The sequence below is a fragment of the Notechis scutatus genome, chromosome 3 (assembly GCF_049901735.1).
Source record: "Notechis scutatus isolate UNSWTSFEM ecotype Mainland chromosome 3, rNotScu1.2, whole genome shotgun sequence".
Taxonomy (NCBI): domain Eukaryota; kingdom Metazoa; phylum Chordata; class Lepidosauria; order Squamata; family Elapidae; genus Notechis; species Notechis scutatus.
In genome coordinates, this window is record NC_142011.1 from 38,130,313 (window position 1) to 38,143,407 (window position 13,095).

The following is a 13,095-nucleotide window of genomic DNA, read 5'->3' on the forward strand; positions in this document are numbered from 1 at the left end:
AGGCACAGAATAGAAGGGGAAAACACTGGAGAAAATCATGAAATATAAAGACCTTCAAACAGAAATAGAATTATGGCAAAAGAAACGAAAAGAAACGAGAGCTAATCACACTGGCGGTCAGAGCATAGTACCAACAGTAATAGGCACCTTTGATGCAATCTCAAAACACCTGGATCACCATTTGACAAAATCACCACCAGTCAATTGCAAAAGGCAGCTTTATTTGGAACAGCTTATATTCTGTGTTGATACCTTTTATTACTGAATAACAACATTTGCCTGTCCCAGATTCTTGGGAAGAACTTGATGGATAAAAATGCAAATCCAGTCTAGATTAGTTTCTGCTGCAGGAAAGATTATATAGCTAAAAGGAACATACAGTTTATTTAGTCATATGTATTAATAATTTTGGTTTGAAGTTACAATGGCCTGAGAAACAGTGATTTACAACCTGTGGCTGACATTACAACCGCTGCATCAGCCTGCAGACATGTGGTGTCAACTTGGGTGCTTAGCAACTGGCTCGAATTTATAAGGGTTGCAGCATCTTGCAATTGCAATTTGTGTCTTTCCCAGCTAGCTTCTGACAAGGAAAGTCAATGGGGGGAGCTGGATTTGCCTAACAACTGCAGTAAAAATGGTTGTAAAATAGTCCTGTCATATGATCACTCACTGAATGACCTCATCATTTAATAACTAAAATTCCAGTCCCAATTATGGTCATAAATTGAGGACTACCTTTATAGTCTTGTTACTACTACTACTATTACCATGTTGGAAGCACCAAAGTATTTCCATGGTTAAAGGATTTTCCAGTGATACCTGGGGGATGCCCAGTTCGAGGCTCCTTTTGTGTCCCTGGGAAGTTGCCTACCCATGTATCTACTTGCAGTGTATTTCAAACCCACTTTCAAACTGTTGGGTCAGCAGGAACTGGAGCATGTGACAGGAGCTCACCCCACCTCACGGCAGTGCAAGCCTGTCAATCTTCAGCACAACATTCTAACCTCATGAGCCACCATGTTTCTTTAGTTAATGGAGTTATTCAGTTAATGGGGTAATAAAGAAGCAGACACATTACTACTGTGTGTTACATGTATATCATTTTTAAGAATATTTAACAGTGCAGTTGGTTTCCTTTGTAATACAAATTTAACCTATATATTATATAATTTCAAATAATTTTAGGTGCCAAAGTGCATCTCCAAAATTGGGTTTACTTTATCCATGTATGGGTTTTGCAAGTATACTATTTACTGTAATATTATTTTTTGAAATACCCATATATCCCATACATGCTTGTATCCCATGCCTAAGCCCAACTTATAGATAAATTAACACACAAATTTTTAATCAAAATACTATGAAAAATGAAAAATCTGTGGTTTTCCTGCAGATAAGGCAATTGTGAAAATTATATGAACATTTAGAGGATTGGCTTAACTATAGCATTAGCACTTAGACTTATGTACCTCTTAATAGTGCTTTACAGCCTTCCCTAAATGGTTTACAGAGTCAGCATATTTCACCCAATTATCTGAGTCCTCTTTTTACCCACTTCAGAAGGATGGAAGTCTCAGTTAACCTTGAGTCGGTGAGAATTGAACTGCTGGCAGTCAGCAGAATTAACCTGCAATACTGCGCCACCACAGCTTATCTATGATGGGTTTATCTACTGTATATATTGTATATACAGTATATATTTTATCTACTGTATATACTATAATTTTATCAGAATTTCAAAGAATACTCTGGACCAAAAAGGTTAATAAACCCTGGTTTACCCTGGTGAGCACAAGAGCATGATCTTGGCCTGTGAACCATCTGTGTACTGTAGGGAGAAGATGAGGCCCTGGAATAATGGCTGGGGGAATCTCCAGGAAAAACAAGGAACTGTTTGCAGATTTTTCTGTGCTTGCCACCCATCTTCCTTCAGCACTTAACCTTTGCTTTCCTTTTCTAGTTGTCAGGTTCAGCTGTTATCGCATTTGGGCTATGGCTGCGGTTTGGAAATGTTATAAGAGATTTAGCAACTGATGAGGCCTCCCCAGAATATTTTTATATGGGTAAGTTCCATATCAAGTATTACAGTATAATTATAATTTTTCTTCAGTAGCAACAACAATAATCATGCTGGACAAGAAAGCTTTTGCTTCCTGAACACTTTGGGGTATATTTTATAGATTTTTGGCTATTAATCAAATCGTCTGTTTTGTACAATGGCTGTAAACATAACATCTTTTGGTTATGCTGCACACATGAAAGAAACATACGAAAACTTGTTGAAGCACATCCAGTACACCAAGTATAACTGAAATATCTGTGGAGATCTAAAAATGAGGTGTCCTCTTGAATACCGAACAAACAAAATTACTTATATGACCCTACATAAAATGCCTGCACCAAATCAAAACTGGGTTATGATTATTAATTCTACCTAAGGCAATGAAATTAATGTGTAGAGATTGTCACCACTAACAGAGAATCATAGAGGTGAAAGATAGCTTTTAAAATGTTAAATTCAGACTTCTTTTCAGTGCAGGAATCCAGATTAAAATCTCTATGAGAGTTTAAGTTATCACCTTCCTGGTAATAGGTTTCATTGTTGGATTGCTCTGAATCCATCTTCCTGTAACATCCATTATTCCATATCCTGTCCTTTGGGATAATAGAGAAAAAATCTTCACCTTCTTCAAGATGACACTTTTGTCAGGATTTTAAAAATTCTATCATATTCTTATCTTCCCTGTTTTTAATCAGAACTTTCATAGGACAATTTCTAGTCTGTTGATTATTCTCATTACTCTTTCTCTGAACATGTCTAAATGTGGTGTCCAGAACTGGACACTCTGCTGAAGAGCAACTCTGACCAATGCAGAATAAAGTGAAATTAGGATTTTAAAACTAGGCATCTTGAAATAATGAACAGTGATAATATCAGGCTATTAATGAGCACTAGAATCTAGACACGTGATGGCAAACCTATGGCACGCGTGCCACAAGTGGCACGTAGAGCCATTTATGCCGGCATGCAAGCTGCAGGCAAACTTACCTCATTGCACATGTGCGTGCCTCACAGCTGACTTTCAGCCAGTTTGTGGCCTTTTTCGGCCTCCCAAAGGCTTGAGGAAGGCTTCTGCAAGTTTTGCAGGCCAAAAACTAGCCCCGTTTCGTTACTTCCAGTATTTTCGGAAAAATGGGAAGTGATGAAGTGGGGCTAGTTTTCAGCCTGCAAAGCTTGCAGAAGCCTGCAGAAGCCTTCCTTAAGCCTTTGGGAGGCTGAAAAAGGCCTCAAACCGGCCGAAAATCAGCTGTGAGGCTCAGTGCAGGTAAGGGGGCAGCGGGGGTGGGTGGATTGCGCGCACATGTGTAGGGGGTGTGGGGGGGCATTGCCTTCTGGGTCCTGGCACACGAGCGTGAGCGTGCAAGAGCGCACACAATTTTTGGCATAGGAGCCCAAAAAGGTTAGCCACCACTGATCTAGACACTTTAAATATGTAAGTATCATTCACTCAATGTGAAATCTTGCAAAATCGTATAATCTTGTTTAAAGATTGTTTAAATGTTTACTTGTTTAATCCAAGCTTGAACTGAAGAAAATGTATAAACCAGCTTTCTTAACAGGCAAAATTGCCCAGTGAGTCCTGGATAGACTGATATAACGGAGGGTGTAAAATACGCTAAAGCATCTATAACAAAGCCTTTCTTTCTCTTGCCCAATTCTAAGCACTGTTGAGAGAGCTTAAGTGTTTTTTACAGAGTGAAGTCCTGGCTCATAGCCCAGCCTTTCAGGGATAAAGATCATCAGATGTGACGCATTACACAAACCAAAATATCCAATAATTGGCACCTCTCTAACATATGCCCTTAGCACCAGTTTCTCGACATAATTTGATTTATAGGCAGATATTGAACTGAATTGTTTTAGAATGTCTTGTAGTCCAAATATTTTTAATCAATATGGTAGTGTAAGATATGCTTTGTTTAATTTGGGGGGGGGGGGGTGTTTACACAGTTCTTGAATTCCATGTTTAATTAAGCCTCAAATAAATCTCCCTCCTTTTAACACCTTGAATTATCTGAGCCTGAAATTACAGTCCCATACATATATGCTAGAGATCAAGCTTCACTGAACCCAGTGGGACTTAAATAGCCATATAGAGACATGGACCATTAATATGCATCACTTTAAGCTTCTATCTCTTTCTAAATCTGACTGTAAACCTTCTGGCAGGGAGAAATATATAAAGTCCCTAGAATATATTAATAGTTGCTAGCAGGGGTGGGATTCTACTGGTTCAGACTGGTTCTGTAGAACCGGTTGTTATGATTCTGCACAGTTCAGAGAACTGGCAAATCATGCCCCTGGCTGGCCCCTCCCCTCTCCACCCAGTCAGTCCTTATCGTGCATGCACGACATCGCATGCATGCCCCACATCACTGACTGCATTCTTCCCCGCCCAGTCACTCTTTATAAGGTGTTTCTTTTTTTCCCTCCCGATGATCAGCTGTTCCAATTATCAGTTGTGCCAGATCCCCCTCGCTGTCTTACTGCTTCGCCCAAGAGGCTTCCTTGAGGCCCAGGAGGCAAAAAGGGGTGTGGGGAGGAGCTTCCTGGGAGCAAAAATTTCCCCAGGAAGCTTCCCTGAGGCACAGAAGGCCCAAAAATGGAGCACCCCCACCCCAACTCCATTTTTTGCCTTCCTGGGCCCCAGGGAAGCCTTCTGGGAGCAAAAACACCCCCCAGGAGACTTCTCTGAGGCCCAGGGAGCAAAAAAATGGGGGGTGCTGCAAAAAAAAGCCATGCCCACCCAGTTGCATGGCTACACCCACCTAACCATGCCCACCTAGCTATGCCCACAGAATCGGTTGTTAAAAATGTTGAATCCCACCCCTGGTTGTTAGCATTCAGGCATTCTGAAGTTTGTTCTTTTTTGTCCTGTATTTTACCTATGCTTTCCTTGTTTGCTTGCTTACTTTTTTTGTGCCTGCCTTATTGAAACAGAGAGCTACATTGCTGGCAAGAGTATTTTGAATAAAAGTCCCTCCCTCCTTAGATGCAGATTGTTTGATCTTCGGATTAAAACCAGATGCACCTCAGCTGGTCCTGCTCTGTGACATCTATGGCCATTTTGATTGATGCAAATTGAGGATTGATGCAAATTGTAGCCCAGTACACCTGGAGACCTATTTTACTGGTAAAATGGTGATTCTAGAAGATACCTCTACTTGATTATCTGTAAAGGAGGTGTGCTGCACAAGACAATTGGTTCCCTGTGTATCACCTTAGTTACCAAATATTGTATGTCTACTGTAAATATCTTTAGAGGTATTCATGCTTTAGCAAACATCCCCTCACACACACACACACACACACACACACACACACACACACACACAAAATATAGATATTCTTAAGTGTAGCCCCCAAAGAAATTCCAAAATAAGGTGCTTTAAATTCAAGATTCCACAATTTTAACCATTTCTATTAATATTTTTTCTAGCCATATTTTGTTAGGAACTGTGAAATTTATTCACAGCAATGACTATTTACTCTGTTAGCAGGATTCTGTTTTCAGGGAACTATAGACTAAAAACCTTCTTTAACTCCATATTTCAAGGGAAGTCTACTGGGAAAATCTGAGAACAAGAAAAGGAGAGTAACACACATTGACTTGGTTTTACTATATGGCTACAGTACATTTGTTTCCATCCCTCCATCCCTCTGAAGCAAGTTTGTGACATTCCAATGGATTATAGCTGGTATTATAGATGTCATTAATGTTCAGATGTAATATTAAGTGCTGATCAAAATCAAAAGCAATACCTGATTATTTCATAGGTATGTCAGAGCACAAAAGCTCATTCTCCAGGCTATGATGTTGCAGAAAGAAGTCTTAGGGCAGCAAATCATTTCAGTATCTTGACACTCCTGACAAAAAGAAAGATATTAGCTTGATAAATGTTTTGTTCTTAAGCAAGGTAAGTCATCCAAGTTCAGCAAAGGGCAGCTCTATTATTGTGGACTATATTGTGGACTATACTTTGGAGTCCAGGGTAACTACACTTCCTCCAGATAGTAATTAACTATTAAAATATTTTTCTCCTTACTTTTAGCCAGAGACACTAGAGATAACTAAGAAGATGTTTTAAAAATAAGCAAAACTATATAATAAAAAATTAAAATTAAAACAGGATAAAACTCAACTAAAAAGTGAGATTCTTTTAAAACAATGCTTGATAAATTTGATAGTGAGAATCTAAAGGTAAGATGTCAGAGCTAATAAAGTCCTATTAATTTTGTATTTGATAGGAATGTTTAAGGGTAAAAAGATGAAGTATAGAAAATCTACAAGCAGATTTGTAGCTCCTTTAATAGATTTTATGTTAACTAAAAGAAAAATGTATTAGCGGCAAAGTTTGAATGAAATACATAATTCTTAATAGTAGACTGGCAGACTACTTTTGTAAAGAAATCAATAACTTGATAGGCATTAGATCCATTGAGATAGTGAACGGGTTCTTTTAAAATGATTTTAGTATGACTAGGTTCAAAAAAAATATTCCCTGCATTGTCTCATTTTGGTCATAGTGATCCATCTGGCAAGATTGCTATTTAATGATTCCCTGGAGGAAAATTGTATTAACGTAATTCATCAACGTTGAAAATTTGGAAGAAAGCATAATTAGAAATCAAATTCATCTCTTGACATTTTTCTCCATCAACAGCAATTTTAGAAATTTGCCCTTGACTATTAGCTGTATTGAAGCAAGGCTTTATAAAATTGTCTATTTTAAAAAAGTCTATAAGGATGCTTACACATGATGGCTATCACAATCCATAATCCCGCAAAAGTTGGTCAAGCTGGCTGCATTCAATGTCTTGAGGCCACCTGTTTAATTCACCAAGGCTACTGTTGTTTCTTCTCTGGAACCTAATAGCCCCATTCATCATCTGAATGGGAAACATAGCAAGATTACTATTTTACCACTGTTAATGCCAATGCTGTTTCATGTTCTTTGGCCCATTACAACTGACAACAGCCTGATGTAAGAGTTATTTGTGGTTACGTTTCTGCAAGGCTTCTATTCAAAAGTTTGGTGAAAGAAAGAAAAACAGGCAATCCATGTGACAGAGAGAGAGAGAGGTAATTCTGCTGAGTTATATTAAATATCTTTTTTCCTAGTTATTTACATTGGCAGTGTTACAGCTATTCACTGGCTTCGCAGAGCCAAACACCTCCAATGAAATTAGGCCAAGATAATGTTACATTTCCTTCTTTGGGCATCTTTTTTGATCAGATACATGTTTTCAAGAATCACAGACTTTATATTTATACGGTTGGTTTTGGATGGATTAGTTTTAGATGGATCCTCTTTGATACGGTGTGACTTTCCTGAAGCAAACTCCTCAAAAGGGAAATTAAATCCTGGGTATATTTCATTTGTTCCCACCTTTTTTTGCATGAAAAGTCCCCGTCCTGTCCCGTCCCGTCCCGTCCCGCAAGGCAAGCAATAGTGTACAATGAAGTTTTGGGTTCTAGTTCCATTATCCTTAAAGACAAATAGTTTAAAAACTTCAGAAGTGGTCCGGACATTGCAGAATTTATGTATGTATCATACTTTTATAAAGGTAAAGGTAGAAGTTTCCCCTGCCCAGTCATGTTCAGCTCTAAGTGGCAGTGGTGATCTCTGTTTCCTATCTGAAGGAGCCAGCGTAGTCGAAAGATGCTTCTGTGGTCATGTGGCCAGCATGACTATATGCTGAGGTGCATGGAATGCTATCAATTGGTGGTTATCATTCCACCAATTGGTACCTATTTTATCTACTTGCACTTGCATACTTTTGAACTGCTAGATTGGCAAGAGCTGCGGCAAGAACAGGAGCTCACCCCGTCATGTGGTGCTTGGGTATCGAACTGCCAACTTTCTGGTCAACAAGCCCGATATCTTACAAGGTAGTGCACCCATCATGTTTATATGGCCCCTCATCTCACAAAAACATGGGTCTGAGGGGACAAATTTGTCAGGTGCCTGGTTTTATTAGCCATTTGAAGACTCATGGAAGTATCTGGAGAATATGTATATTCCACCTGAACTTTTCTCATAGTAGCTATTTTAGTAAAGTAGAGCTGGCCAAATTCTTTGAAATAAATACATTGCAATGTAAAAATAAAACCATATTTCTCCAAATCATTAAAGCAGCTGTACCTTTTTCTGGACTCCTATGAAAAGGGAAACTTGACTTTGAATCTCCCATAGAGACATGTCCACAGAGTTCATTGGATAATTTTGGGACAATTGCTTTCTTTCACTATAACTCTTTCTACACTTAGACCTGTGCCTTTGTCCTCTGGACTGTCAAGAAATAAATAAATTAATAAACCAACAAAAGCATCTATTTCTTAAAAAAAATACAGTCCAGGTTAGACTGAATTTAATCTTACAAATGTTTGTAAATTGTATGCTGATATTTGGCATGAATGCAGTTTTACATTTGCAAAACCTTGCAGAGAATTTCACATGTTGCTGTGAACCATTACTCTGTTTAGTACAAGATGGGAAAACTATGGCAATCCAAAGGCTGAACTTGAACTCTCGGACATCCAGTAATTGAGGAATGCTGGCATTGGGGGCTATTGATTCTCTGCTCTTTTTTTATCATAAGCAGATTTATCAATTTTTCTTGGCCAGCTAATAAAAGTTTGGAGCAACTTCTATAGCTGAAGGACAAAACAAAACACAACTACCAGAAAAAGCTGTGAAATGAGATACTGGTATGTGAGATTTAAAAAGTTACTACAGGTAGTCTTCGACTTACGACCACAATAGAGGTGTAGATGTTGCTAAGTGAAACATTTATGAAGTGAATTTTGCCCCATTTTATGACTTTTTTGCCACAGTTGTTAAGTACTTTGCTTGTCGGAGGGTTGCAAAAGGTGATCACATGACCCCAGGACACTGCAACCGTCATAAATATGTGTCAGTTGTCAATCATTCAGATTTTGATCATACGATCACGGGGATGCTGCAATGGTCAAAGTGTGAAAAATGGTGATAAGTCACTTTTTTCAGTGCCATTGTAACTTTAAACCATCTCTAAATGAACTATTGTAAGTCAAAGACTACCTGTAGTTTTTCCTGCTGCTCAAGTCAATTTTGCTACTACCTGGTTAGCAATACGAAGGCTTGGCTATAACTGCTAGAAACTGTATGGAATTTTCTTCCTCCTTTCAGTCTCTTGTGTATTTTTGAACAGGTTCTGCTAGATCTGCCCTATTTTTAACTTTACAATAATTTACAATTATAGTCCTGTATTTTCCATTGACTTGGCACATGCCTGCTGTGTTAAATCCCATCACTGCCCACAAAGTAGCTTTTGCTGCTGGATCTCTTTCCTGGCCTTATTCTGAAAACCTGGTCTCTGCTCATCTTTTCCATCCACTGGCTCCATCCCCTTGGAAACAGGCTGGCAGCTGTGCTAATAGCTCAAGCATGCATTGCAGTGTAGGGGTTGGGACATGCCAGGTGAAATAAAATTCCTTATTGACTTCAATTAAATTCCACCAAAATTGTTAGGCAGTATGAGCTCCCACCATTTGATCTCTGCATAATCTTTCCACCTGTCAACGGCGCGCGAGTTATAATCTCAGAGATTACAAATTAATAGATTTGTGTTTGGGAAATAACAAACTTATGCTAAACTGGCTATCTATCATCAATGCTTTAGGGCTCTCATGCCCACTTACAGAGTCTCAGTGCTTATACATTATTTTGCAAACTTAGTTTCTGAAAGATGGGTATAAATAAATTAGCCATCCATCCCAACCAATTCTAATGAGCTCTTTAAAATGTCAGAGGAGCTTATGATTTAACAGTTAAATTAGATTTCACAGAGTAAGATGTTAAACTTTTATTCCTAAAATTCCAAAGATCTGACACTAATCAGAGGAGGTAGTACTCATCGTTAATCCAATATTAGTGTTGCTAGTCCAACTTTCTAGAGCCCACAACAGCCAATGTCAGGAAACTTTGTGATAGTTCCTTTCTGGTATTGTTTCTGAGCATTTATTTCTGATCCAGGGACAACCACTGACAGAACTGTAATGATAAATTATACATTTGGATTTGCATATACGGTCATTCCAGTTTATGAATCTTGACTTGAAATGACTCTCCCATTTTGCACATAGCTCCACTTTCAAGCTGTTTTTGGTAACAACAACAGCATCGTGGTTTCAACTCTTTATTATGGGAGCACAAGTTGGTTTTTTATAAACCAGTTAGAACTCCACCCTGCGCTCATGGTTTCTCATTTGCTGTCTGAAAGAGATGTTGAAATAAAGGCTGCTGTATTTGGGCTGCACAGATCTGGACATCCATGAAATGGCAGCAAAGGGAGACAGAAAACTCCACAGGTTTGCAGTCCAAGTATGTTAACCCTACTTCGAGTAAACAACTGATTGCCAGTTCAAGAAGCAGAAACAATTTTATTCCTAATTTGGCAACTATAGGTATCATTAGAGTGGAAGATTGGCACCAGTATTTATGTGGTCCGGGGTCCCTTAGTAGCGATGCTCTTTATTTTGTTGATGTAACTATATTAAGATTTTAATAAAGATAAAAAAGAAATTAATATCTAGAATAAAGAAAAGAAAAAATGCAAGAAAAAATAGAAAACCCAAAATGTAAAAAAACAAGAAAGAAAATATATATATATAATAACTTTCCATTTACTTTACAGAAGTTAAAAGTATAAAGTTATCTCTTACTCTATGGTTTATTTAATTAATTTGAGAATTTATTTGTTTATTTAGAGAATTTATATTGCTTCCCACTCACTTTCTGTGACTCTAGGTGGCTTACAAAAAATAAAAACTCAATATACAAAGAGTAAAAACAGTAACCCCCATCCCCCTTGATGACAACAAGCAATCAAACAAGCTATTTGATGGGCTCCATCTCACTCTGGATTTCCCAGGCCCTTTGGCAAAACCAGGTCTTTGGGGCCTTTCAAGTGTTTCCAACTTTGTCCATACAATAACCTCAACGCAGTTATTATATATCAAAACAAAATGCCATGACTTTTTAAAAATATTTATAGATCAGTCCCAAAAAGACTGATTTAATTGTATATTAGTTTTTCAAATCTTCAGAATTAGCATGTATTTAATACAGTACATTAGTATGTATTTAAATCTAACATCTTACCGTTTTTTTCACATTGTTCACATGCCAACATAAATTTGAAGTACCTTTATGCATTTTAGCAGTTTCTCCAATGATTTACCATCATTTTACAAAAATTATAACATAATATTTATAATAATATAAATGTCAGTCCTTTCAACCACATCTGTTCCCACTGTTCCATTTGTATATTATAACCCAAATTCTTAGTCCATTTTATCAAATATTCTTCCACTTGTTCTTGTTCTGTTTCAAATTTCAATTTGAAGTTTATACATTTTAGCAATAACATGCTTATCATTTGTACATTTTAAACTGAGTCTTACTCTGCTCCAAACCAAAACTTCTTTCTGCCATTAACTGATACAAGTAGTCAACTTACAACCGGTGATTTTATGACCATTTAAAGTTATGACAACTTTTAAAAATCCACTTACAGCACATCCATGAAGTTACAATTCCTCCCCTCCTCCCACAGTAATGTGATTGCATTTCGGGTGCTGGCATTTACTACCAGTTGCAGCATTCCACCATCACATTATCACAATTTAAGCATTTTTTGCCAGTTTCCTATGCTTTCTGCCAATTTCTGGGGGAAAAAAACATTTAGAAAAACAGGTTTGCTTAACAATTACATGATCCCCTTTCTGACCACAGCAACTGATTTTACAACTATTGTAAAATTGAATCCAATCATGTGATACCTCAACTTACAAGCACAATAACTTACAATTCTGGGCTCCATTTTGGTCATAAGTCAAGGATTATCTATGAATCAGTTGTCAAAACAGGTATGAAACAAAAATAACAAAAATTTCATCCTAATCACAGAAATTCTCCCCAATTATGATAATTGTATCTTCTCCTACCTTATATTTTTACTTCATTTACCTTATTTTAACATAGCATGTATGTTTTGAAATAATATACAATTCATATTTATCATACTAATAGCCAATTATTTTACTTTCTTTTCCATATTAAAATATTAACTTTGGAGACAAATTTATGAAATGAGTGAAGTTGATTTATACTCCATAGAAAGCACAAATTATTGTTATTGGAGATCTAAAAAATCCAAAGGAATAAGACAGGGCAGCCCATTGTCTCCTCTCTTCTTTATTTTGGTTCCTAAAACTCTGAATAGGGATATACGATGTGGAGGGGATTGAAGGAGTAAAAATTAAATAAGGTGATGACATCTCTTAAAGGAAATTGAAACTATAATGAACAAATAAAAAGAATTTGGGTCATTAGCAGGTTTCAAGATTAACAAACAAAATACAAAGTTGTTACGAAAAAAGGAAAAAACACAAGAGCATTGATGAATAAAACAGGTTCTCTAAAATTTTAATGATGAAAGTCCAGTTCAAATTGCCAAAACCCTTCTCTCCAGTGGTGGGATTCAAAATTTTTTGCTACCGGTTCTGTGAGTGTGGCTTGTTTTGTGGGCGTGGCTTGGTGGTCATGTGACCGGGTTGGCGTAGTCAACATGGCAAGGTGGCGCAGCACCTTGCTGTGAGTGACATTGAGTTGGCCATGCCCATTCAGTCACATGACGATGCTGCAGAGACAGGGTGATTTCCTATGTACCTTCTCCTCCACTCCTCTGCCCTTGGGCTGACAAAAAAAAAGCCCAACTAAAGATCACGACTGCCTGCCAAGTCTGCCTGCTGAATGGGTTTTGTTTTGGGGTGGTTTTTGTTTTGTTTTTTGCCAGAAGCTCCTCGGAGATAAATTTGCACTGCCAAATTTTACTGTACCTTGTTGTTGCGGCGCTGCCTGTTGTTGCTGTGGGCGCTGCTGCGGCCGTCTGGCTGCCCAACTAAAGAACCACACCAGCTCAAGGCGACTGCGAGGAGCAAGAGGGGAAGCCAAGGCGCTCGCCTCATAGTAGTCAACTTC

At 37.9% G+C, this 13,095-nt stretch overlaps 1 protein-coding gene across 1 annotated transcript in view; it reads left to right on the top strand.

Moving 5' to 3' along the window:
- TSPAN2 (tetraspanin 2) overlaps positions 1 to 13,095 on the top strand; it is a 57,966-nt gene that overhangs the window by 17,051 nt on the left and 27,820 nt on the right. Inside the window, exon 2 of the mRNA XM_026675115.2 lies at positions 1,964 to 2,066. Within this exon, the coding sequence (XP_026530900.1) occupies positions 1,964 to 2,066 (103 nt within the window). The remainder of the gene's footprint in view (positions 1 to 1,963; positions 2,067 to 13,095) is intronic.